The sequence below is a fragment of the Salmo salar genome, chromosome ssa18 (assembly GCF_905237065.1).
Source record: "Salmo salar chromosome ssa18, Ssal_v3.1, whole genome shotgun sequence".
In the NCBI taxonomy this organism is placed as follows: Eukaryota; Metazoa; Chordata; class Actinopteri; order Salmoniformes; family Salmonidae; genus Salmo; species Salmo salar.
The window spans coordinates 58,432,310-58,459,142 of record NC_059459.1 but is presented as its reverse complement, the minus strand read 5'-3'; the positions used below and the strand labels follow the sequence as shown (position 1 = coordinate 58,459,142).

General features: G+C 40.4%; 2 protein-coding genes across 2 annotated transcripts; both read right to left on the bottom strand.

Moving 5' to 3' along the window:
* Nucleotides 1-937: 937 nt before the first annotated feature.
* On the bottom strand, nucleotides 938-20,510 carry LOC106577565 (carboxypeptidase Z). Its single transcript, XM_014155711.2, has 12 exons — nucleotides 20,254-20,510; nucleotides 19,110-19,142; nucleotides 17,608-17,825; nucleotides 17,346-17,502; nucleotides 16,070-16,291; nucleotides 15,625-15,854; nucleotides 15,116-15,277; nucleotides 11,564-11,722; nucleotides 11,099-11,237; nucleotides 4,027-4,166; nucleotides 3,801-3,900; nucleotides 938-1,915 (listed from the first exon to the last, which is right to left on the bottom strand). Exons 1-12 carry the CDS (start codon nucleotides 20,357-20,359, stop codon nucleotides 1,563-1,565), a joined length of 2,019 nt encoding a protein of 672 aa, XP_014011186.1. The 5' UTR covers nucleotides 20,360-20,510; the 3' UTR covers nucleotides 938-1,562.
* Nucleotides 20,511-21,029: 519 nt separating this feature from the next.
* On the bottom strand, nucleotides 21,030-25,951 carry gpr78b (G protein-coupled receptor 78b). The gene is made up of 3 exons (XM_014155712.2): nucleotides 24,933-25,951; nucleotides 24,609-24,722; nucleotides 21,030-22,973 (listed from the first exon to the last, which is right to left on the bottom strand). Exons 1-3 carry the CDS (start codon nucleotides 25,598-25,600, stop codon nucleotides 22,736-22,738), a joined length of 1,020 nt encoding a protein of 339 aa, XP_014011187.1. The 5' UTR covers nucleotides 25,601-25,951; the 3' UTR covers nucleotides 21,030-22,735.
* Nucleotides 25,952-26,833: the final 882 nt, after the last annotated feature.

Here is a 26,833-nt window from a genome sequence, read left to right as displayed (position 1 = left end):
GTCAACTGTTTGGTATGTCAAGAATGCTGACATCTGGAAATATACACAAACACAAATCAGATTAGGCCTCTGTTTACTAATCATAACTGAACATCAGCTCAAATGTATGGAGGGAAGATTGAAGAAAGCATTTATTCTCATTGCTAGCTGAATACTGTGGAGTGGTGTCCATGGTATTAAATAATGTAAGCTATTGCAAGCCTATACAGCATCCTTTACTATTAACAAAGGCGATTGCTCTATTCTTTCAAGGCACAGGCACAGTGTTTGCATACCTGTTAAGGGGTTACCTTAATGATATTCACAAGTTAACATCACTTGTGGCATTGGTGGCAAAACAAGACATTACAAGATATGACTGAACATTTTGTTTCAGATCAATTCATATCTAGGTAAACTGTAAGACAAATACTGAAGATAACAACTAGATCCACAAGAGTAAATTGATGCCGAGCGCTATGTGAAATGACACTCTTTCTAGTTCATAAAGCACGGTTGACTGGTACCACAGACTGACATATCACTGCCTCTGGTTCTACTTTAACAGATGCTATACGTGGCCGTGTGGTGGAGAGGGGGGGTGCAGTATGGGGTTGGCTGGAATGGTTGTCTTGCCTGGGATGGCAGTTCAGTTGAATATGTAACATGGGTGACAACAACTGAAATTAGGCTGCCCTCTTATGGCCAATCAGTTTCATTACATCTTTTAAAGAGACTAGGGACCCATTTACTACCATGTAAACACATTTTAGGGACACTTATTGTAAAGTGGAACTGTGACAGTCACTGTCTGAGAATTAGATACTTTACAGTGTTATAAGAATTTAACTTACCTCATTTTGGAAGATTTAAAGGGAGGTAAAATTTAACTGAAGAGAATGTGTTAACAATGTGTCTCTCTTTTATTTAACATACAAAAAGCCAGTAGTAGCAATAGTTAGTTATTTAATAATTTTTTATTATAAACATGTACAAATATGTGAGGGTGGAGAGACAAATGGTTTGAGCCTTTCAACCTTCCGGTGTTGCATTATGGGCATAAAGTGAAGCAGTATAACAGGGCAAAAGCTTGAGAATGGGGCCTACCTTTAGGAGAAAACACTTTAAATTAACTATGCCTTATTAAGCTTACATATTGCTATCATGAACAACTTGATGGCCAGCCAACTAGCTATTTCCTCTGTTGCTTCAGTTATGACAACTTTGAAGCAACGGATAATAATGGTAACGTTAAAATGTGTCACTTTTATGATAACATTATATAAATCATATTCAACTCAAATAGTAGCCTGTCTTTGATCCTGTAATGCAGTGTTCTCAACTCTGGTCCCCGAGTACCCCCAGGGTTGCACATTTTTTATTCAAGCCCTATACAGGCACACATAATTCAACTAATTATCAGCCCTTGATTAATTTAATTATGTTTGCTAGTATTGAGTTGTAACAGACATCTGCAAACCTTGATGGTACTCAAGGACCGGAGTTGAGAAAGGGGGCTATAGGAGGAACGGGAGCCATAGAATTAGCCATAGAATATTCTATTTTATTGGAGTGGAGGAGCTCTAATCAATTCTGAGAAGCCAGGTGGGGGCGGATCCGTGGGCGCGGCTAAAGTAGCTCCACCACCACGGTTTCTCCTGCCTCTCCTCTCTGTTCTGGTTCTGCTCCCTAATGGCATAGCGCTCAAACTGGTTGTAGGGGTCAAAGCGCTCATAGGTTCCCATGGAAGGGATGTTATAGTCCTCCTCTATGTCAGTCTCCACCACTGCCTTCTGCAGAACAAAGTCCACCCGGCCTGCTTTCTGCATGCGTGCCGGGAGGTGGATCTTCTTCATGGCCCTGGTGTAGCCTGGTGCAGAGGCAGTCACGATGTGGATGCCAGCAGTTAGCATGCGCCAATAGTCTCCGTTTTCAGCTAGAAAGAGAGGTTGGAAGGGAAAGAAGATCTTTTGACTCGATGGGTTACACACAGCCTGACATCTCAAACAGGACGTGACTGTTATTTTACACAATTAAAATGGGATCTCTTAGAGCTTTAGCATTATAGAAAATGAAACTACTTCAAACTACTACGGAAATCCTCAAAGCTACAGTTGAAGTCGGAAGTTTACATACACCTTAGCCAAATACATTTAAACTCACTTTTTCACAATTCCTGACATTTAATCCTAGTAAAAATTCATTGGCTTAGGTCAGTTAGGATCACCACTTTATTTTAAGAATGTGAAATGTCAGAATAATAGTAGAGAGAATGATTTATTTCAGCTTTTATTTCTTTCATCACATTCCTAGTGGGTCAGAAGTTTACATTCACTTAATTAGTACTTAGTAGCATTGCCTTTAAATTGTTTAACTTGGGTCAAACGTTCCGGGTAGCCTTCCACAAGCTTCACACAATAAGTTGGGTGAATTTTGGCCCATTCCTCCTGACAGAGCTGGTGTAACTGAGTCAGGTTTGTAGGCCTCTTTGCTTGCACATGCTTTTTCAGTTCTGCCCACAAACTTTCTATAGGATTGAGATCAGGGCTTTGTGATGGTCACTCCAATACCTTGACTTTGTTGTCCTTAAGACATTTTGCCACAACTTTGGAAGTATGCTTGGAGCCATTGTCCATTTGGAAGACCCATTTGCGACCAAGCTTTAACTTCCTGACTGATGTCTTGAGATGTTGCTTCAATATATCCACACCATTTTCCTGCCTCATGATGCCATCTATTTTGTGAAGTGCACCAGGCCTTCCTGCAGCAAAGCACCCACACAACATGATGCTGCCACCCCCGTGCTTCACAGTTGGAATGGTGTTCTTCGGCTTGCAAGGCTCCCCCTTTTTCCTCCAAAAATAACAATGGCCATTATGGCCAAACAGTTCAATTTTTTTAGTTTCATCAGACCAGAGGACAATTCTCCAAAAAGTACAATCTTTGTCCCCATGTGCAGTTACAAACCGTAGTCTGGCTTTTTTATGACGGTTTTGGAGCAGTGGCTTCTTCCTTGCTGAGCGGCCTTTCGGGTTATGTCGATAACGATTCTCGTTTTACTGTGGATATAGATACTTTTGTATCTGTTTCCTCCAGCATCTTCACAAGGTCCTTTGCTATTGTTCTGGGATTGATTTGCACTTTTCGCACCAAAGTACATTCATCTCTAGGAGGACAGGACACGTCTCCTTCCTGAGCGGTATGACGGCTACGTGGTCCCATAGTGTTTATACTTGCGCACTATTGTTTGTACAGATTAACGTGGTACCTTCAGGCGTTTGGAAATTGCTCCCAAGGATGAACCAGACTTGTGGAGGTCTACAATTTTTTTTCTGAGGTCTTGGCTGATTTCTTTTGATTTTCCCATGATGTCAAGCAAAGAGGCACTGAGTTTGAAGGTAGGCCTTGAAATACATCCACAGGTACACCTCCAATTGACTCAAATGATGTCAATTAGCCTATCAGAAGCTTCTAAAGCCATGACATCATTTTCTGGAATTTTCCAAGCTGTTTAAAGGCACAGTCGACTTAGTGTATGTAAACTTCTGATCCACTGGAATTGTGATACAGTGAATTATAAATGACATAATCTGTCTGTAAACAATTGTTGGAAAAATGACTTGTGTCATGCAAAAAAACTATAGTTTGTTAACTAGAAATTTGTGGAGTGGTTGAAAAACAAGTTTTAATGACTCCAACCTAAGTGTATATAAACTTCTGACTTCAACTGTATGTATTCATCTAATAACTACCCCTTAGATTCACAAAGCATACAATAAAAATGACCAATCGCAATCTGTAAGGCTGACTATTGATATTACCTGTTGTGATGTCATGCCTTATTCCTCGGACAGATATCATTGCGCCTTTGATTCCATTCCCATCCGCATCCTTTACTATTCCCTTTATTCCACGGTGGACCTGGGAAACATTGAGAAGCAGTGTTAGTGGAGAAGTCCACTCAGATTTGTGAAAAGGAGTGATTGAAAACAGAAGGGTTGGTTGGGGGATGTTTTGGAATGAATTGCTGGGTTTGAGGTCTCTCACCGACTCCATGAATGTGAGCAGAGCCTCTTTGTTGTCCTGCCAGCCTGTGTATAACTCCTCTTCAGCTGGGAATTTATCACAGCCCAACTCCACCGTAACTTCCAAACAGTTAGTGTGGAGGTAGTTGAAGTCCTGCATACCTGGCCACATTACAAGAGGAAATATGTACCAGTGAAAGAAATGACAAACTCATCATCGCAATAATCCATTACTGTAGAAAGAAAATAACTAGAAACACCACCAGGTGGCATTCATACTTCATAATACAACTTGCTAAGTAAGTGCAGGTTTTCATTGAGCCTTCATCAGCTATTTTAATCTAATGTTATAAATTCACTTCAACAGTCCTAGACTGATTTTCCCATGTTTTTTAAAGCAAATGTCCACTGAAAATCTAATTTATAAAAGTTAATATTCTGTTAACTCATACCCAAATAATGTTGTTGACTCATCTTACACTCCTTTATGCTATTCATGGCCCAAGCTTAAAGTGGAGGGGGGAAAAAAACATTTTAAATATTTGCAATTTTCTCGTAGAGGATGATGTCAGGCTCCTGAGATTAGCTTTTTTGGAAGGAAATCTATTCCAATTAGAAGCAGTGTTAGTGGAGAAGTCCACTCAGATTTGTGAAAAGGAGTGATTGAAAACAGAAGGGTTGGTAGGGGGATGTTTTGGAATGAATTGCTGGGTTTGAGGTTGCTGTGAAACCTATTGCCATTATACATTTTTTTCCCCTTGATATGGTCAAATAACTCAAGCATAGATTGGTAACTTTTTTCTAATTTGACACAGAAACTTGAGGCCATAAATAACTTGGTCAAAAATAATGGCACTGATTGGCCTATAGGTGGCGCTGTTATTCGCAGTCTCAATTAAACCCTCATATCTGTCGCCCCATTTGACCTAGAGACTTGAAACATTGTATGTAGGCATCTTTGCTGATGATTAACATATTTCTATCAAGGACCATCAGTATAGATTTTGGAAAACCTTGGGAAAACTTCTCATGAACCATAAGTCCAAATAACACCACATGTGTTATGTAGTAGGCCCATGGTACATCTCTTAATTTAGTTTGAGAAAAGCTAAGGCATCGGTTAAGAGATGGCTGAGTTAATGATAAATCAGGAAATCTGATTTTATGCATCCATTTAAATCCTTTTTAAATCCACTTCATGACTTATCAACTTGAAACTTTTTAGGGTCATCAAAGACATTACCATGATGAGCCATGTTAGTTTGGCATTGATATCTTAAAGAATAAGGAAACTATTAATAATTAACTTTTTTGACTATGTAATGCTAATGCTTAAAATACACTGAATAAAAATATTAACGCAACATGCAACAATTTCAAAGATTTTACTGAGTTACAGTTCATATAAGGAAATCATTCAATATAAATAAATAAATTAGGCCCTTATCTATGGATTTCACATGACTGGGAATACAGATATGCATCTGGTAACAGATACTTAAAAAAAATGGTAGGCTGGATCAGAATATCAGTCAGTATCTTGTGTGACCACTGTCTCATGCAGTGCGACACATCTCCTTCATATAGAATTGATCCGGCTGTTGATTGTGGCCTGTGGAATGTTGTCCTTGATGCCCTTCCAGACTGCCTCTGCCTACCCAAGGACGTCAGAGGACAAAAATCAGTTAACCACCTAACCGAGGAACTCAATTTAACCTTGCGCAATACCCTAGATGCAGTTGCACCCCTAAAAACTAAAAACATCTGTCATAAGAAACTAGCTCCCTGGTATACAGAAAATACACGAGCTCTGAAGCAAGCTTCCAGAAAATTGGAACGGAAATGGCGCCACACCAAACTGGAAGTCTTCCGACTAGCTTGGAAAGACAGTACCGTGCAGTATCGAAGAGCCCTCACTGCTGCTCGATCATCCTATTTTTCCAACTTAATTGTGGAAAATAAGAACAATCCGAAATTTCTTTTTGATACTGTCGCAAAGCTAACTAAAAAGCAGCCTTCGCAAATGGAGGATGGCTTTTACTTCAGCAGTAATAAATTTATGAACGTCTTTGAGGAAAAGATCATGATCATTAGAAAGCAAATTACAGACTCCTCTTTAAATCTGGGTATTCCTCCAAAGCTCCATTGTCCTGAGTCTACACAACTCTGCCAGGACCTAGGATCAAGGGAGATACTAAAGTGTTTTAGTACTATATCTCTTGACGCAATGATGAAAATAATCATGGCCTCCAAACCCTCAAGCTGCATACTGGACCCTATTCCAACTAAACTACTGAAAGAGCTGCTTCCTGTGCTTGGCCCTCCTATGTTGAACATAATAAACGGCTCTCTATCCACCGGATGTGTACCAAGCTCACTAAAAGTGGCAGTAATAAAGCCTCTCTTGAAAAAGCCGAATCTTGATCCAGAAATTATTTAAAAAACTATCGGCCTATATCGAATCTTCCATTCCTCTCAAAAATTTTAGAAAAAGCTGTTGCACAGCAACTCACTGCCTTCCTAAAGACAAACAATGTATACGAAACGCTTCAGTCTGGTTTTAGACCCCATCATAGCACTGAGACTGCACTTGTGAAGGTGGTAAATTACCTTTTAATGACGTCAGACCGAGGCTCTGCATCTGTCCTCGTGCTCCTAGATCTTAGTGCCGCTTTTGATACCATCGATCACCACATTCTTTTGGAGAGATTGGAAACCCAAATTGGTCTACATGGACAAGTTCTGGCCTGGTTTAGATCTTATCTGTCGGAAAGATATCAGTTTGTCTCTGTGAATGGTTTGTCCTCTGACAAATCAATTGTAAATTTCGGTGTTCCTCAAGGTTCCGTTTTAGGACCACTATTGTTTTCACTATATATTTTACCTCTTGGGGATGTCATTCGAAAACATAATGTTAAATTTCACTGCTATGCGGATGACACACAGCTGTACATTTCAATGAAACATGGTGAAGCCCCAAAATTGCCCTCGCTAGAAGCCTGTGTTTCAGACATAAAGAAGTGGATGGCTGCAAACTTTCTACTTTTAAACTCGGACAAAACAGAGATGCTTGTTCTAGGTCCCAAGAAACAAAGAGATCTTCTGTTGAATCTGACAATTAATCTGGATGGTTGTACAGTCGTCTCAAATAAAACTGTGAAGGACCTCGGCGTTACTCTGGACCCTGATCTCTCTTTTGAAGAACATATCAAGACTGTTTCAAGGACAGCTTTTTTCCATCTACGTAACATTGCAAAAATTTCTGTCCAAAAATGACGCAGAAAAATTAATCCATGCTTTTGTTACTTCTAGGCTGGACTACTGCAATGCTCTACTTTCCGGCTACCCGGATAAAGCACTAAATAAACTTCAGTTAGTGCTAAATACGGCTGCTAGAATCCTGACTAGAACCAAAAAATTTGATCATATTACTCCAGTGCTAGCCTCCCTACACTGGCTTCCTGTTAAGGCAAGGGCTGATTTCAAGGTTTTACTGCTAACCTACAAAGCATTACATGGGCTTGCTCCTACCTATCTTTCCGATTTGGTCCTGCCGTACATACCTACACGTACGCTACGGTCACAAGACGCAGGCCTCCTAATTGTCCCTAGAATTTCTAAGCAAACGGCTGGTGGTAGGGCTTTCTCCTATAGAGCTCCATTTTTATGGAATGGTCTGCCTACCAATGTGAGAGACGCAGACTCAGTCTCAACCTTTAAGTCTTTACTGAAGACTTATCTCTTCAGTAGGTCCTATGATTAAGTATAGTCTGGCCCAGGAGTGTGAAGGTGAACGGAAAGGCTGGAGCAACGAACCGCCCTTGCTGTCTCTGCCTTGCCGGTTCCCCTCTTTCCACTGGGATTCTCTGCCTCTAACCCTTTTACAGGGGCTGAGTCACTGGCTTACTGGTGTTCTTCCATGCCGTCCATGGGAGGGGTGCGTCACTTGAGTGGGTTGAGTCACTGACGTGGTCTTCCTGTCTGGGTTGGCGCCCCCCTTGGGTTGTGCCATGGCGGAGATCGTTGTGGGCTATACTCGGCCTTGTCTTAGGACGGTAAGTTGGTGGTTGGAGACATCCCTCTAGTGGTGTGGGGGCTGTGCTTTGGCAAAGTGGGTGGGGTTATATCCTGCCTGTTTGGCGCTGTCCGGGGTATCATCGGATGGGGCCACAGTGTCTTCTGATCCCTCCTGTCTCAGCCTCCAGTATTTATGCTGCAGTAGTTTATGTGTCGGGGGCTAGGGTCAGTCTGTTACATCTGGAGTATTTCTCTTGTCTTATCCGGTGTCCTGTGTGTATTTAAATATGCTCTCTCTAATTCTCTCTTTCTCTCTTTCTGTCTTTCTCTCGGAGGACCTGAGCCCTAGGACCATGCCTCAGGACTACCTGGTATGATGACTCCTTGCTGTCCCCAGTCCACCTGGCCGTGCTGCTGCTCCAGTTTCAACTGTTCTGCCTGCGGCTATGGAACCCTGACCTGTTCACCGGACGTGCTTGTTGCACCCTCGACAACTACTATGATTATTATTATTTGACCATGCTGGTCATTTATGAACATTTTAACATTTTAACATTTTAACATCTTGACCATGTTCTGTTATAATATCCACCCTGCACAGCCAGAAGAGGACTGGCCACCCCTCATAGCCTGGTTCCTCTCTAGGTTTCTTCCTAGGTTTTTTGCCTTTCTAGGGAGTTTTTCCTAGGGAGTTTTTCCTAGCCACCGTGCTTCTTTCACATGCTTTGCTTGCTGTTTGGGGTTTTAGGCTGGGTTTCTGTACAGCACTTTGAGAATATCAGCTGATGTACGAAGGGCTATATAAAAATAAATTTGATTTGATTTGATTTGGTCCCACTACTCTTCAATGGCTGTGGAAGAACTGGGACATTTTCAGATTTCAGGAATTCTGTACAGATCCTTGCAACATGGGGCCGTGCATTATCATGCTGAAACATTTGGTGCTTATGGAACATTTCTGGGATGTCCACACAATACCAGTAGATGCATATGAGTACATATGCTAATATGCTAAAATATGCTAAAGAATACTTTCAAAAATCTTCTCATGAACCATTAGTCCAAATGGCACTACATTTGGAATGTAGGCCCATGGTAAAAAATGTTTATTTTTGTATTTTTTGTTTACATGTCTTAACTTAGCTTGAGAAAAATCTGATTTTACGTGTCCATTTTATGTGTCCATTTAAAAATGTCCCTTTGGCCTATTCAACTAGAAACTCGCTATCATGGATGTCCCTAAGACACTGAATTTGGTATTGATATTTCAAAAAACAAGGAAATTATTGACAACTCATTCTTTGCATATGAAACACTTACGCTCAAAATCATCTGCAAACATCTTCTCCTCATGAACCATACATCAAATTCTCTTCAGATTTTGTATTTAGACTCATTACATCAGTCTTTAATGTTTTGAAAAATAATTGTTGCTGCATTCAAATACGGCTACACTGTACCTATAGATGCACATTAGCACATTATTTTTAGCATTAGCATATTATCCTAATACTAAAAATACAAACAAACAAAACATTTCTCATGAATCATAAGTAATAGGGATGTAACGAATCACTGATAAGCATCGGCCCTGGTTCAAATGTTTAATCCCGGTTCAAATGTTTAAGATACGAGTGCATCGGTCCACGGGAGCCCAAACTGATCGAAACGGTAAGAAAATCGATTAAAACGCTACGAAACATTGTTCTGAAAATACAGATAATCTGCTGTGACTGAATTGATATGTCCTATCCTTCAGCCTATCGAACTTTTATGGATTTAACTGCATATGAGATTTAAATATTTTTGGTAGTTCTGCTTTAACCAGTCAGTGCATTTGGTCATTTTTACATGAACAGGGTAGTTGTCATTTCATAACAAGGACAGCAATACTTTTTGAGAGCCGCACTGGTTGGAATGGAAGAAGCACAGCTCTCCTCAGTAAAGCTCCAAACGGTCAAAACCATTACTTTTTGAGACGGGGTGAAAACAAAATCTGTGTTATATTAATTTGCCATGTACTGTATGTCATAGCTAATTTCAAAAGAGAAATATTAACATATTACTAGCTCAAAACATTTTAATCTGCTATATGACAAGTTAATCAGTGGGTGATGTGGATTTCAGATAAAAAGTAGGGGGACAAAAACATAAATAGCCCATCCTTATCTGATAGTGGTAGATGCTCAGTCTGCCCTATGGCTTAGCTCAGGTCCCTAGACACACATGAATCATATCAAACCGAATCACAACGATTCGTTCCACTAATCACACTGAATCACACCGAATTGATTAAAACTAAAAGTATGGTTCCTGTATCGTATCGGAGCACATGTATCTAGATGCGTAACGAATCGTACTTGTAAGGAGAGATGCACATCCCTAATAAGTCAGATTGACTCCAGATATACTCAAAGAATTAGCCTCTGATGAATTTGAAAATGATTAGTTGCTGCATTCAAAGTCGGCCACGCTAAACCACTAGATGACACCATATCACACCAGGGCTATAAGAACTTAACTGATGGACATGGAGCCATGACATTTGGTATGTAAACCTTATGTATATGTCCTTAGAAGCTGTGTGGCTATAGTCACTGCAACCTTAGATGGCAGCACCCAGTGGCACCAATAACTATTGATCAAGTGGACTTTGTCTTATGCAAATGAATGCTAGATATAAATTATGCAGATGAACAATGTGAAATATCATGAAAATAAGCAGAAAATATTCAACAAATATTAACATTAGTGAAATTGACTCTAGAATTGTATATAAACTCAAAACATTAAGTAATTACTTTAAGAATGAATACCTGCTGTATTTCAAGCTACAGCACTAGACTAAACTTCACTTGCGTCATCCTGGTGGTTTTGAGAGATAAACATGGTAATGCTTTCAGTGATGGCACATAAAGGAAGATAGTTCCTACATGATGGAGTGCTTGCTTTTTTATCCAACTGATATCGTCTCCTTTCTGTCATCCTGTGAACCCTGTTCATTGCTGCTCACAGCTATATTTATAGGTCATATTTATTAGAAATCTGGAAACACTGGACAGTTACTTTAAACTCACCACCTGCGAAACTGTACCACTTTGCTCCATTAATGATGCCGTCCTGGCCGATGCTGCCAAAGTTCCCACACCTTTCAGAGTTATTTCCTGACATGGTGGCATGGGCATCTGCATATGTTCTCGCTATCTGCTTGAATACCTGCAGCAAAAAATAAAACATATGTCTTTCTCATTCATAAAAAAAGATAACGGCTAGTTCTGTTTACTGTTAAATATATTTGAAATGTTAGTTTGATTTGTTAGCAGCTAATATACATTTCCTTTACATGTGACTGCAAAGGAAATCTCCAAAATGAAACTTTTTTCTCAAGAATGTGGTAATGAATCATCATAAATGCAGGGCATGAACAATCAATTGGACAGCTCTCTGCAATAGACACACTTCAGGTCATAGAGTGCAGTCCATTCTGGAGAGTTCTGTCCATGTTGGAGTGAAGAGTACATGTTGCTGTCAGTCCTACATACCTGTTCATCTGGCGTGGGGGAGAACATCTTCTCCTCAAGTGGGTGTTTGGAGAGGTCGTAGGGATAGGACACCACCAGCTCCCCTCCGTGGAAGTTAGCTGAGAGCACAAAGGGAATGGACCTGATCCACTTCATGACTGCGTATGTCTCTGGAGCTACCTGATTTACATAAAACACATATGTCACCATCTTCAGCTGGTCATATCACAACAAAATATAATGATGGCATGACAATAGGAAATGATTGGTGAAGCTCAAAGCTCAATTACATATCTTGATATCAAATATTGACGATACATCAATAACGACACAAAAACTTGATTTACTATTTAACGGATGCCCCGCTTGACTTTCTTTAAAAAAATGCAATAGTGTGCAACTGCAGCCTGCTATTCAGGGCGTTCCTGCATGTGGGCATTCCTGATTCTGCAGGAATGCCACCCCTCAAGCATCCCATTGGTTCCTTCATGAACACCCCCCATCGAGCATCCCATTGGTTCCTGCATGAAAGCCTCCCGCCTGTCCTAGCTTACAAATTGACAAATTGAAGTATAAAGAGGGGTTCCTGCAGATGCAGGAATGCCCCAAATTGCAGGCCACAATTGCACCCTTCTCAATTTATGCGGTGCTTTGTTCTTATTCTGTAATGCACTGTCCGCTCGCTACTTGAGGATTTCCCAAACTGATACGTGAGAATCAAAGACCAAACCCCCTCAAATCACACGATTGTTATGTTCAACCCTCTAATTGGACAGTGACACACATGCTCGGGACATGTATGTGAAGATGTTTATTTCTCTCGCATGCCAGCATAATTGAGGCCGCTGCAAATTCTCACTATTTATGTGTCCAGGTTAAACGTGGTGGAGCGTCTCGTTATTAACAAACAATCAGTTAAATTCATGATTTTCTGACCTTTTAGAAGCAATTAATAACCCAAAACAACAATGTCATCATCGAACCGAACGACTGGCCAGAGATCAGGGCATTCCTCGCATTCCCCAGTGCAAGCTGAGAGTATTTTGCAAAACCAAATTGAAGTCAAAATGAGTGATGACATCGAAGTGTGTCGGCTGTATGATGATTTCCGATTCATAACTTACATTTGACCGGAAGCCTACTGCCTGTAGACAGAATGTGTTTGAAGTTATCATGTGCCCCGAGAACAGCATATCCTGCTAAATGCATCGCCAGTGGCACGCACACACATTTCGCGCAGATAAGGACCTCCACAATGATGTGGTCGACTATCTCCAAGGTGGGTGCTTTTCCTGGCAGCCGGATGAGGCAATTGAAGGAGGATGCAGTGAGTGATTGACTGTATAGGCCTACTGACCTCGAATTTAATAAAGCTTGCTCTGTAATGGAATGATGCTTCTAATTGCGCATTTTAAATAAAAAAAATATTCTGTAGATTATACGATAGATAGACTATACTCTATGGCCAGATTGAAATTAACTTTTTTCAAAGCTACATTCATTTGACAGACCTAACTTGAATGATTGTCCATCTTTCCTCAAATTAAAGGCCTTGTCTATGATAGGCCTATTTATATTTGTATTCATATTTTGTTAAAGCCTATATGTATATGATACATTCAGGTAATGAACTCATTATACATTAACATTTCATTTTATTACAATTATTTCTTGTCAATCAATCTTGAATTAGAAAAACATAAATATTCTACTATATTACCCTATGTGCCTTGCAAAAGTATTCACCCCCTTTGGCATTTTTCCTATTTTTTTGCATTACAACCTGTAATTTACATTTATTTTTATTTGGATTTCATGTAATGGACATACACAATATAGTCCAAAATGGTGAAGTGAAATGAAATAACTTGTTTCAAAAAATTCAAAAAAATAAAAAAGGGAAAGGGGGGCGTGCGTATGTATTCACCCCCTTTGCTATGAAGCCCCTAAATAAGATCTTGTTCAACCAATTACTCCCCAAACATATGGAAGAAGGTACTCTGGTCAGATGAGACTAAAATGTAGCTTTTTGGCCATCAAGGAAAACGCTATGTCTGGCGCAAACCCAACACCTCTCATCACCCTGAGAACACCAGTGAAGCATGGTGGTGGCATCATCATGCCGCGGGGATGTTTTTCATCGGCAGGGACTGGGAAACTGGTCAGAATTGAAGGAATGATGGCGCTAAATACAGGGAAATTCTTGAGGGAAACCTGTTTCAGTCTTCCAGAGATCTGAGACTGGGACAGGGGTTCACATTCCAGCAGAACAATGACCCTAAGCATACTGCTAAAGCAACACTTGAGTGGTTTAAGGGGAAACATGTAAATATCTTGGAATGGCCTAGTCAAAGCCCAGACCTCAATCCAATTGAGAAGCTGTGGTATGACTTAAAGATTGCTGTACACAAGCGGAACCCATCCAACTTGAAGGAGCTGAAGCAGTTTTGCATTGAAGAATGGGCAAAAATCCCAGTGGCTAGATGTGCCAAGCTTATAGAGACATACCCCAAGAGACTTGCAGCTGTAATTGCAGCAAAAGGTGGCTCTACAAAGTATTGATTTTGGGGGGGTTAATAGGTATGCACGGTCAAGTTTTCTGGGTTTTTTTTGGTCTTATTTCTTGTTTGTTTCACAATAAAAAAATATTTTGCATCTTCAAAATGGTAGGCATGTTGTTTAAATCAAATGATACATACCCCCTAAAAATCAATTTTAATTCCAGGTTATAAGGCAACAATATAAGAAAGAATGCCAAGGAGGGTGAAAACCTTCGCAAGCCACTGTACATTAAATTACATTTTCGCCCTGTAGATGACAGGGATTGGATTGCACTTTTTCCAGTGCTGCATTCATTTGACAGACCTAACTTGAATGATTGGCCCTCTTTATATACAGTAGTCTATTTCTCCTATAATGTCTCATCTATGATAGGCCTTTTAATATTTGTATTGTATTCATATTTTGTTGAAGTCGAGTTAGGCTATACATTTAAGTAATGAACTGATTATACATTAAGTCAATCATTTTTTCACACAGTTTATATTGTATCCTATTATACATCATATGTTAATAATACTGCTATTGATGTTTATCAGTGATATGTTCAGAATAAAGAAACTGTCACACGATATACTGCCCATTGCTTAATTTCCCATGATTATAACAATTAACATTGTAACATTATCTGCATTCTTTTTCAAAATAACACAGGAAGGATTTCCTAGCATCATTTGGAATAATGTAACTCTTGAAACCCACATTAGGCCTAGAGCTTGCACAGGTGCGTAGGACAATGTGGTAAAGTACTCATTTATTCCTTCTCCACTATTTATGAAAAACCCTTTCACTTGGTATCAATTTGGAGTCATTTGTTTTTCTGTTTTGTTTTTTTGCCTCACTTTCTAGAACAGAAATCAGTTAAACAGTAAATAAACTTTGTCCGGCCTAATGCCAAAATACACGTAAGGCAATTGTCATTTGATATTTGACACATGTATTCATATCCAGTAGCATAAACACCACACAATCAATGCAAACATGCATATAAATCAATAGGAATTCATACTGTACCTTATCAAACCAGTAAGCGTCTGGGATTGGGATGTGGTCGCTACGGAAATGCCGGTGTCTGCGGCGGCTGTAGGCGACAGCGGTCAGGTCAGGGAAGTTCCTGTTCAGGTCAATGTTTTGGGCGTTACCTCGACCCAGGGTCCAGCTGTAGTGGTTCTGAGCCTGTAGAGTTTCATACAGTGGATAGTATACTGTAAGTATCGAGCAGTGAATATTATATGATTGATATTTGATTGGTGCTGTTGACTAATGTGAATTCAGTGTTGAACACAGGAGGCTGCTGAGGGGTAATGGCTCCAACCATTACCACGAACCTGGCCTCCCCAATTAAGGTGCCTCCAACCTCCTGTGGCGCTGAATAAAGTTAACGTTCCGACCTGCCGTTGAATTCTGGTAAAAACCTGGTAGAATATGTGTATACTTTCAAAGCCAATAAGTCTTCCATGTTGATTCACCATCATGTTGGAATTACGTTCAAATAACATAGCAAAAACATTGATTCAACCTACCTCCTCATTCTCGGGGTCGTTGGTGCCCTGGACCTCAGCAGCAGCCAGCTCATAGCCGTCAGGGTTCATGGAGGGCAGGATGTGGATACGCGTGGTGTTGATCAGGCTCTGGATGCGCTGGTTCCCCAGCAGGTACTCTGAACACAGGTACTGGGTCAGATAGATCAACAGCTGGCGACCCAGCACCTCGTTCCCGTGCATGTTGCCTATGTACTTCATCTCCGGTTCAACTGTTGATATGAGGAACCAGGATAGGGACTTACTTAACATTTATTCAGCAAGAAAGTTGCTTGAGATGAATGATCTGTTTTTTAAGGGAGACTTGGCCAAGACAGCAGCTTACAGTCAAGTGCAGCAATCAGAAAAGACACGCTATCTCTGGTTGAACTCTGAACCGAGGACTCCCTCTCACTCTACTGTATATTTGAGGACCATTTGTACTCACGTAATTCATGTACTCCAGGGTTGTTTGAGAACTCAATCACTAGCAGGTCTTTGCCCTCCACACTACGGCCGATGCTGTAAGTTGTGGCGATTTCAGGGCATCGCGCTGCAGTCTTCTTCAGGATGCTGTTCATCTGGGCGTTAGACTGATAGCTAAACTGAATGACAGTATGAGGCTCCTCAAAGGTATTATCTATACTGGCCTGGTCTTCTTCCTGTGTTACTATGAGAAAGAAGAGATGGTGACATTTTATAATAATGGCTTATTCGTAAAAGTTGTAATAAAGTGTAGCCAAAGATATAAAGATCAATAGTGTTCCAAGCCAGTTAAGACACTTTTGTATTAACTAGCAAGCGTGACTTTTGATTCAATGTCATAGAAAAGTTTACATTTGAAAGCATAACCATGCTTCAATAAACCGCCTCACTTAAATAAATTGGATGGATATCAGAATACCATTTTATTAAATACGGACTTAGTCTTTCATCTCATGCCGAGTAGAGCCCTGTAAAATGTCAGGAGACTGACGAATTAGAGAAAGTGGAAAGACTACATTCTAGCCCTGGTCTGCACTTCTATATAAATGTGCTCATTTAGGCAAATGTGCCAGACCTGAAAGGTAAGCAACCAATCAAAGTTGAGACATAAGACCAAAGATATCAGTTCAACATAAATATCAGCATGGAAATAATGATAAAGCTTAGTAGGGTTGCCAGACATCAGCTTGTGTTTCAGTTAGAATCTAATATCCGTTTGGAAACAGATTTCACACTACACTAAAAACTGTTTTGCAAAATTTGGTACCACCATCTGTGTGCATATCTATAACCATATCATAGTGTATGTATAACATGTAAATTCATATCTATGATATGTTTCTGGGAAATGGCTATATGAACATTCTGGCCAGGGACAGGCCACAACTCAAGCCGGGGACAGGCCACTAAAATTGGGGAAATCGGGGACATCTGGTCACCTTATGTGGCAACCAGGCGACTGTCATAAATCTGCATAGCAATGCCATTCTCAGTTGGCCCTCCAAGGATGCTTCTGTTATTAGAGGGGGTTTGGGTGTTATTTTTCTTTAGATTGATATAATCTTGTAATAATATTGACACACATGGTTCTCTCTAGTCGTACATTTTGCTCATGTGATTGTTTTATGTCTGAAAAAACTATTTGAGTCAACATTCGACTGTGTTAGTGTCCTATTGTAGTCTATCATAGATTGATAGTCACTTTTATGACATGACACCAGTTAAACTGTGGTTGTTACCTCGTAGGCCCTCCAGTGGGTCGTAACAACCCTCCTGGTCGCTGACAAAGAAGCGGTCACAGTCCAAGAAGTAAGGCCAGGCCATCTCGATGCCCTCGAAGGCGTGGCGACAATTCTTACGGACCGCCTCGCAGGTACTCCTGCACGGCTTGAGCACCTTACATTATAAAATAAAACATTCTGACTTTAATGAAAGTTCTGATATTATTGAAAGTTATTACATTATCCAGTGTTATTACATTATCCTTTGTTAGCTACACACCTTCTCCTTCTCACAGCGTGGCAACAGCACTGAGCAGCCCAGCATGCGGATGTCCGGGGTGCACTCTCCATTGAGCAGGTTGTGGACCACACTGAGGAGGAGGTACTCGGGGCCCAGCTCGGCCTCCTCACGGGTCCTGTGGCCCAGGATGTTGGGGAACATGGTGTGGGTGTAGGACATGTCGTCGCAGTAGTTCATCATGATGTCCACGCACTTGGCTGGGTAGAGGTGAGAGGCAACCAAGAAGCAGATTCAGAAAGATGGAAGAGATTCAGTACTATATGGTGACTGATCTGAATGTAGACTCATAGCTTACCATGTTGAATCATTCATGCATAAAGTACACATAGTACATCAATAGGCTGTAATATAACATTATGCAATGCTTCATAATATCATGTATTGTTTCATACTATTATGTAATCTTTGCAATTAACTTCAATGGGACCTTTGGATGCTTTTGTAATGTGGGTGGCAAAATATTCTTATAACAATTGATTTGTTATTAATTATTTTCAGGTGGGGGCGTAGTGTCAACTCGCTTGCAAGATGTTTTCTATGATTCCATATGTTCTCTCCATTGTAAATCAGTATGTTTAGGGGTATTGGCCAGGTGTTTTCCTCTTGTATTTACATTTGTTCTCAGTTCATTTATTTAAGAAATATAGCTAAGTTGTTCAGTAAGCAATCATCACTCATTTCCTTGACATGGAAATATACATAACCTGATATTAAATTGTCATATGTATATGCATATTGTATGTATATTGTCATATGTATATAAGAATCCATCCCTTTGTCAAAAGCGTTTTTATTATCTCATATATAGCTACCTCTATGCAGTACCAAAAAGGATGAAGTGTCAAGGTTGTGCGCTACTGGTACGAAGTCAGGTGCAGGAGAGCAGTGAGTTGTGATCAGGCGCACTTTATTTGGCAGAAGCACAAAAGACAGACGCAACTGCGTCCAAAATCCTCCAGCCACAGGCAAAAGTAATTAAGCGCGAAAACACTCACAAATATACAAATGTATGACAAATACATACAATGGGTCAAAATACGATACCAGGGGGAAAAACCAGTCTGGCACATAACTAAACACGTAACAAAACAATTCCACACAAAGACATGGGGGAAACAGAGGAATAAATACATGCAGTGTGATTAGGGAATGTAAACCAGGTGTGCAGGGAACAAGACAAAACAAATGGACCGCTGAACGCTGCCCGAACAAGGAGAGGAGCCGACCTTGGCGGAAGTCGTGACATGAAGTCCAAATATTTCTATTATGTCTGGAGATTAAAATGTGAATATTTCATACAGCTATTTATCATCCAAAAATACACTTGATAGCTCGGAGATGCCTTAAGGCCGTAATATCCCATTGAATATCCCACTGCCCGCCTAAAGCCATAATAACCTTACTAGATGTTGTCAGTCAAGCCTGTACACACATTACATTTACATACGTTTGAAGGGTTTCTTGATGAAAGAAATACATACGTTTTTCCGGTTCTGGTTCTTTGCAAAAACGACCTGAAAGACAAACCATTGTTCGTTTATTTCATACCTTCAACACTAGATGGCAGAATAACATTTATCACCACCGTTATTGGTGACTTTAGTCTGTTTTTATGAACCCTCTATCTGGCTTTACCATCTCTCCTCACAAATGTCTGCCTGTCCAGCCTGGTCTCATAGACTAGACGTAATATAGTAAACATAAATCCAAGACACTCAAATTAGTATGATATGTTACGATTGGTATGGTTACATAAGACAGATGGTTACTTTAAGCAAAAACGAAGGTTGCAAGTTCATATCTCATCACGGACAACTTTTTATCTAATTAGCAACTTTTCAACTACTTACTAGTATTTAGCTCTTTGTAACTACTTAGCACGTTAGCTAACCTTTCCCGTAACCCTAACCCCAACCTTAACCCTTTTAGCTAACCCTTTTCCTAACCCTAACCTTAACTCTTTTAGCTAACCCTTCCCCTGATGCTAACCTTAACCCTTTAAACGTTAGCCAGCTAGCTAACGTTAGTCACCTAGCCACCTAGCTAGAATTCGTAACATAGCATACGTTTGCAAATTCGTAACATATTGTACATTTGCAAATTTGTAACATATAATACGAATTGTACTTTCTAACATATCATACTAAATGGGTGATGGCCAATCACAAATTAATACATACCATACGAAACTTAACATATCATACTAAAGAGAAAGTATCGGATTTACGTAAAAAAATAATACGAAATGCTCTGACACCAGGTTGGTCTGTCAGTAAAATCGTATTAATTTTCTAAGACTCTCATTCTTAGGATCAGATGAACTCTCACTAGTGATGAATATCTACCTTAATATTTCTATATAACTCTACAATTCTATCATTCTCTAAAGAAATTAAGCATTTTATTTCGCACTCATTTTTGAGACACATGCTGTAAGAGGTTACTTTTACTTTTGTTACTGTTGAATTAAAATAGGCTACAATAGTTTGTCTATGTTTTAGATTAAATTCCTCTGAACCATTGCTTTGTAGATAAACATATTTCAGGAATAGCCTAAACACTGTCACATCACTCCTGTGAACAAAACACACCATGTGTGTTATCATAGCAAGCGGAGTACTTTACCGAAAAATTCGTCTCCAGGGTCGCAGCGCGGAGAGGCACACCAGATAACCGTTCCAAGTGCATTCAGAAAAACAATAGTCTTCATTTTCCTCCGCATAAATTCCATATTTTGTGATGTGGCACCTCAAGACTACTGCGCCTAATTACACGAAAACTTTGAGAGCTTCCTGAAAAGTGAGTTTATTACAAGTATTACGGTCGACTATCAAATTACAGAGGGAAATGTTCCGGACAGAAGCGGCAGAAGGCTGGAGTTGGGAGGATTGTGCTTGAAAACATGCTGCAAATAAACTTTCTGAAATACACCTCTTACCAATCCTATACTGTAAACAGTTTTACTCAACCATTTCCACATATATTAACCTTTCATTTCTTACCGTAAAATGTATTCATTTATTGGACATGTATGTTGACAGTGCATATGCTCTATAAAATAAATAGGCTTCATACTTTTTGCTCGATGAATTCTTCCCGCCCTTCAGTCCTCGCTCGAGCCAATCCTTTGATCCCTTTTAATAAATCAACAATCAATCATACAGAGGCCTTTAATAATATCACTGTACTACTACTTACTGCATGGCAACTAGTTATTGGGTTATTCGATCGAGGTGTGGTGACACAAACGATGAATTGTGTATCCAGGCAGCCTCTAGTCTAGCACCTGGAAAACAGCTGGTGATGCATCTGCCATGATAAAATGCCAGATGGGCATTAGATATGAGATATGCTTCAAAATGTCTCTGCTATGTTGTCTCATATGGCCTGGTTTCAAATGATGCTTGTTATTTGACAGCTTTATTGCACATTTTTCACCAACATCTTTACTCACACACTGCCAATGTAGGCTACAGCAAGTGGCTTACAGAATTAAATACTTTGTGTCTATACATCTAAAGAAACAAGTTCTGATAAAGCAACTATAGGAGCTAAACAGTCATACTGTATATTGAATTCTGGCACACACACAATAACGTGTTTAAAGCACTTATTGAACGTAACATTATTCCCCTATAGCACATTTATTTAATTTTAAGATCAAATAAATAATATCGTTTCTAATACAGTGCAACATAGTTTGATAAAGATAACATAAGGTATTTATAAATATCCATATAAACATTACCAGCAATCACTGGAAATGTTTATATGGATATTTGGCAAAATAAAGTATTATACACAGTAGTACAAAGCCATTTCAGTCAAAGTTATCTTTGTGTAGTACATTCAGTTACAACATGCTAATATCATAGTAAACATGATATTTGCCTTTGGCTCCTGTAACTAGTAGCTCTGAGAGAAATACAAAGTGCATTAATTTCCAGTGATTGACATGAAGAAATTGTGAACAACTGCAGTAGTAGTCTAACCCAATGAGTATAACATAGTCCATAGTCTACATAACATGGCCATCTATTTAGCAGTACTTGCCACAGCGAGTACCATTCATTGACAAGTGCACATTTTAACTTCAAGAAATTGCTTGATGCCCCTTGAAATTGCACCAGTGGCCCAATGGCTACTAGCCAGCAGCTAGCTAAGCGTTCCCATCCTCCCTATGCACTGTTAACAGTCCATAACCTTGTAAGCTCGGGCACCCAGAACTAACATTTTGAATAATTGCGTCAAATGCTCCATTAAGTTCTGGGGGGGAGACGTGTTAGAAAATGTACGAACGTGACTAGCGAAGTCGCCACCCCTCTAAACGGAAACTCTCAGCCATTTCAGGCAAGTCCATTGGGCCCAATGTCCCTTCCCCTACCGAAATTCGAAAGACGTGAGCACCAGCGAAATAGTGATTCGTTCAACTGATCAGTGACGAAAAATCAGCGTACCGGAACAGAGTTCCTCGTTAGTCGTAGCATCCAACAGTCTGTCGAGATATGGTACTACCATTTATGTTATGTGCATCTGTCAACAAGAGATTAATAACCTTCATAGCACTTCCCTGTGTTCTATATGGGTGTCAAAAGGTCTATACATTTGGCTATGTCAGCTTCTTTATAAAGAGCTTTTTATGGTAGATAAGTGCCCACTAGCATACATTGCTACTCAGCAGAGACAATAATTCAGTCTCTAATGGTGTGATCCATCCGTTTATGATTCAACCTGAGCCCCTGGCTGATTCAATAACATTGATTAATTTGATTCTGGCTCTGTGCCATTGTGTCGTGTGTGTGGTTCTACCAGTGAACCCTGGATCAATAAACTTCCTTTTTTACCAATTACGCCTGGAGCAAACATCCCCAAGTCCATCTTGCCATCTTCCTCTGTCTACCCCTCCGGTTTTCCTGTCTCCCTCTATCCTACTCCTCCCCTCTTGCTTTTCCTCCCACATCTCCCTCTCTCTCACTATCTCTTTTCTTCTCCAACAATCCCTTTTTTTCTGACCATCTCTCTCAGCTCCTGCCCTTTTTGCCATAAGGAAACCTTTATTTTTGGGCTGTCTGTCTGTGGTATATTTGTTATGTCCAAAATGGTGCTATTAACTGATCCTATGGAGAGAGTAGTCGTTCTCTGTGTCCAGAGAGCTGTTGTGGCCAGACGATGGGTACAGGTCACGGCGCAGCAGCCGGTTGACGACGGTAACCAGGACCTTCTTGTACTGTTGACGCAGGAGGGAGTAGGCAAAGGGGTCGGACGCCGCCTTGCTGTATGTCAGGCACTTACTGAAGATTCCCCAGTGGCGATTGATGCCCACAAAGGGAAGCAGCTCCGTCAGCCTGAGAAGGCAGAGGTCAAGTTAGAGTTCGGAAAATAGCCTTTTAGAAAGGGCAAATGTTATCCCATATTCAAAGCATGGTATTTATCTTGCAGCGAGTTGTTCTGTTTGCTATTGAGAGTGTTTTGTGGTAACTCAGTTGTTATTCTATGAAATGCCATGAGGCTCTAAGGTTGCAAGGTAGAATAGAATAAATGTGGCTTTATTGTTCGGCCGAAAAACAGCGTGGGCGACTAGCATTATACTGAAGGTAATAATAATATACAGAAAATATTTATTCATAAGAGATATGTATAAGATGAACATTGCTCCATTAATATTGCCCACTGGTATGCATAAATGCTAATGACGCATGCAGTTGAGTGATAGAGGATAAATCCTGCCAATAAGCAGCAATTTCCCCTTCATCAAGTAATTCCGACTCTTTCCATTGTGTGCATAGGGGGTTAAAGGTCATGCCAATTACTGAGACAGTTTTCCTCATTAAAATGTTTTTCGTTATTCCACCCCCACCCCCCTCTAGACCCCACCTGTCAGGTGGGGTCAGGTGGGGTCAGGTGGGGTCAGGTAGGGTCTAGAGTCCCACACCCACACACTATCTAAACCAGGGGTATTTCACTCTTACCCTACGAGGTCTGGAGCCTGCTGGTTTTCTGTTCTTCTACCTGATAATTAATTGCACCCACCTGGTGTGCCAGGTCTAAACCTGGCGGGGAACAATTAAAACAAGTAGTGGAACTGGCTTCGAGGTCCAGAGTTTAGTTTTAGGGATCTAAACTATCACCCAGGTCTGTATAACACACCTGCATCGGATTTCATGTAATGTTCTTTGAGGCATTTTTATTGCTCTGAAGTAAAGTTTCGGACTGATGCATCTAAAAACACTCCTCTTGAATTAATGTGGAGTTCTATGGAACCCCTGTTATTCCTAGTCAGGCACCTGCCCATAACTACCATGCTACATTCCCTCTAGACCAGTGTTTCCCAACTCCAACTCCAACTCCCAACTCAAGTACCCCCAACAGCACACATTTGTGTTGTAGCCCCAGAAAAAAAAAACTGATTCAACTAACTGAGGTCCTGATGATTAGTTGATGAGTCGAATCTGTTGTTCTTGTCCGGGGCTACAATAGAAATGTGTACTGTTGTGGGTACTGGAGGACTGGAGTTGGGAACCACTGCTCTAGGTCATGCTGTGCGTTCTTGGAAATTAAAGTCTCTTTGTCTGATAAATGTCATCTCATGGTTCAGTGAAATTAGATGACAACAGATAATGGATTGTTTAATGATGGATGTTTCAGTAACAGATGGAGATCATTGTGTCATAAACACAAACAAATCCTCATTGGGTGAAATTGAATTAAACCTTCCGTTGTGCATGCATATTGCCTCACCTTTCAACTGAACTTTGTTCAATCAGTTATTTTGCTGTGTGGCAAAGTTATTAGACAGTGTATATACCATTTGATTATAGCCTATATATTTACTGTTCATTAACTGAGTTTAATGAGCAAAGTCTGTTCACCCGATGATGTATTAATCTCATAAACCCTTTAATAGTGTGTGTTTACAGTAGGTGAATAAAACACCTGTTTGTACAGCTGCCTGTATTGCAGTTTACTGGAAATCCACTTACCTCGTAATAACATAGGGAGCAAAACAGATGATGAACGACCCAATGAAAATGCTGATTTTCTTGGTGGCTCTCTGTTTCCTCCGCTTTTGCTCTACCAGGCACCTTTGTTTCACACTGAAAATAGAAATGAACTTTTATTAGTCCAGCAGAACAAATGACAAAACATTATACATTTAATATTTCCTTAAATTTTTCTAACACCTTCTTCTAAGCGTGTTTCCTCAGGGTCGACGCTATAACCTCATCATAGACTACTGTAAAGTTATTACAGCCCATTGTAACGGCTATTCATTCCACACCTCATAAGTAAAGGAACATACATACGTTGGGTGAATATCCACCAGCAAGAACAGGGTCTGCATGGTTATAACGTCAATCCTCTTGCAGTGGAAGCGTGCAACTTTTAACACCTTCAGATAGGTGAAGCACAGGATCAGTAGAGAGAGCATGAAACTAGTGGCGTGGAAAACGACGGTGAAAATTGTAAACTTGATTCTGTCGCTCTCCTCGCTCAAATGCAAGGTGCACGAGGCGTAAATCTGGCTATAGTCAACCCAGGAGAACAGGAGGGCGATGACGGAAAACGTGAGGGAGTGGAGCCACGAGTAGCACATCATGATCACTGCGTCCTTGTAGCGCATTTTACTGGAGTAACTCAAGGGAAAGACCACCGCTATCCAGCGGTCTATACTGAGTGCTGCCATACTCAACATAGTGTTCGCAGTCAAAAAGGTCTCCAGAAAGCTCACTGTATGGCAAAGGCAATCCCCAAAAGGCTGCTGGTTTCCGATAATCCCCACCAATGTCGATGGCATGTTCAAAAGGGTGATAAGTATGTTGCAGAAAGACAGGTTCATGGTGAATATTCCCGGCACCTGTCGGCGGATCTCGGTGCTCTGGACAAAACATAGCAGCACCAGTAAGTTCGACAACAACGAGACAATTGCGACCACAATAATGAACAACGCGAAGATAATTTCCACAAAGTCCATGTCTCACTTCGAAAAGTCCACTTGCGTTTTACATACACCTGTAAATAATAAACACGTAATATCCACCATGATTGCACCGTCGTTTATCTCCAGTTGGTCCTCATTACAGAACGTAACTCCTGCAAGTCTCGCCGTCTCCAAGTTGGTGGAGCGCTGTCCAGAGTGCTGAAGTGAGGAGACGCTGGCGCGCCTTTCGAACCGCAGACCATTTCGTTAGTCAAACTTGTGGATTTTTCTACTCTCACAACAGACCACACACGTATTTGGAACAGCATTCAATGGTATGTGTAATTGAGCGTTTTGGTCCCACATGGGCTGATGTTTCGTAGCTCCTCTCCCTCCTACGACTACCTCCACAAGAACGCAGTGGGACTGCTACGCGCCGCATTGTCTTGTAAACAGAACATGCGTACTAGAGATACAAGGGGACTGTTAGGGGAGCCTGCCCTGTCTAGCGCAGTCGTTTGAATAATAAAAATGAGCTATCACATTAAGCTAAAGAGAATGTCATCCATGTAGTTTTATAATATGGGGAAGTTTCCCCCATTGGGTTATTCATACGTTTTGTAATTTACTAATGTGTTTGCGAAGTGATACACATTAGACCACAGATGGCCAAATAAATAATCATAATGAACTAATATAAACACCTTTACTGCGTACTCATTTAATGATTAACTTTCCCAAATCGATAGTGGCTCAGCGACAGTGATAGGCCTGCTTGACAGATACTCAATAATTATGCGCGTCTCCCGTAGTCGAACGGCACCAGCTGCACATTGGAGAGGCATGCAGGGAAACAGGCAAATATATCAGTTTCCCTGACATGAATTATTCATAAACCCTGAACAATTGTGTAAGATTGTTAGAACTGAAATCTGTCTCAACTGTTTTGTAGTAAAATATGAATGTGACCAATTATGAATGCAAGTTTGGAAGAGAAGGTACGCCTACCTGTATTGCTGAAATCCATGCAGCCCCAATAGTTTAGATTCTTTCATTATAATATTGGTGTAATATTTGACTGGATATCATCATGTCAAAGAAAGACACACTGGAAAATTATGTTTGCATATTCATGAGGCAATAACTCTTACCTCATTTGGTGGAAAAGTACTGTAGATCCCTACAGCCTACTAGCATAATTTACATGCCAGAGACAAATTAACTCATAATGCAGTAAATGTCCTGTATCTGAAAAGAACTATCATCAGATAAACTATAACCATCATC

Excerpts from the sequence above, each read along its gene's own strand:
- LOC106577565 (XM_014155711.2), bottom strand. The coding sequence starts at position 20,359 with ATGGAATTTATGCGGAGGAAAATGAAGACTATTGTTTTTCTGAATGCA. Across the intron at positions 15,855-16,069 it reads CCCTGGAGTACATGAATTAC|TTGAACCGGAGATGAAGTAC; the intron begins GTGAGTACAAAT and ends TCATATCAACAG. Across the intron at positions 1,916-3,800 it reads AAGGCATGACATCACAACAG|CTGAAAACGGAGACTATTGG; the intron begins GTAATATCAATA and ends CTCTCTTTCTAG.
- gpr78b (XM_014155712.2), bottom strand. The coding sequence starts at position 25,600 with ATGGACTTTGTGGAAATTATCTTCGCGTTGTTCATTATTGTGGTCGCA. Across the intron at positions 24,723-24,932 it reads CTGGTGGATATTCACCCAAC|TGTGAAACAAAGGTGCCTGG; the intron begins GTATGTATGTTC and ends TTCTATTTTCAG. Across the intron at positions 22,974-24,608 it reads GCTCCCTATGTTATTACGAG|GCTGACGGAGCTGCTTCCCT; the intron begins GTAAGTGGATTT and ends CTGCCTTCTCAG.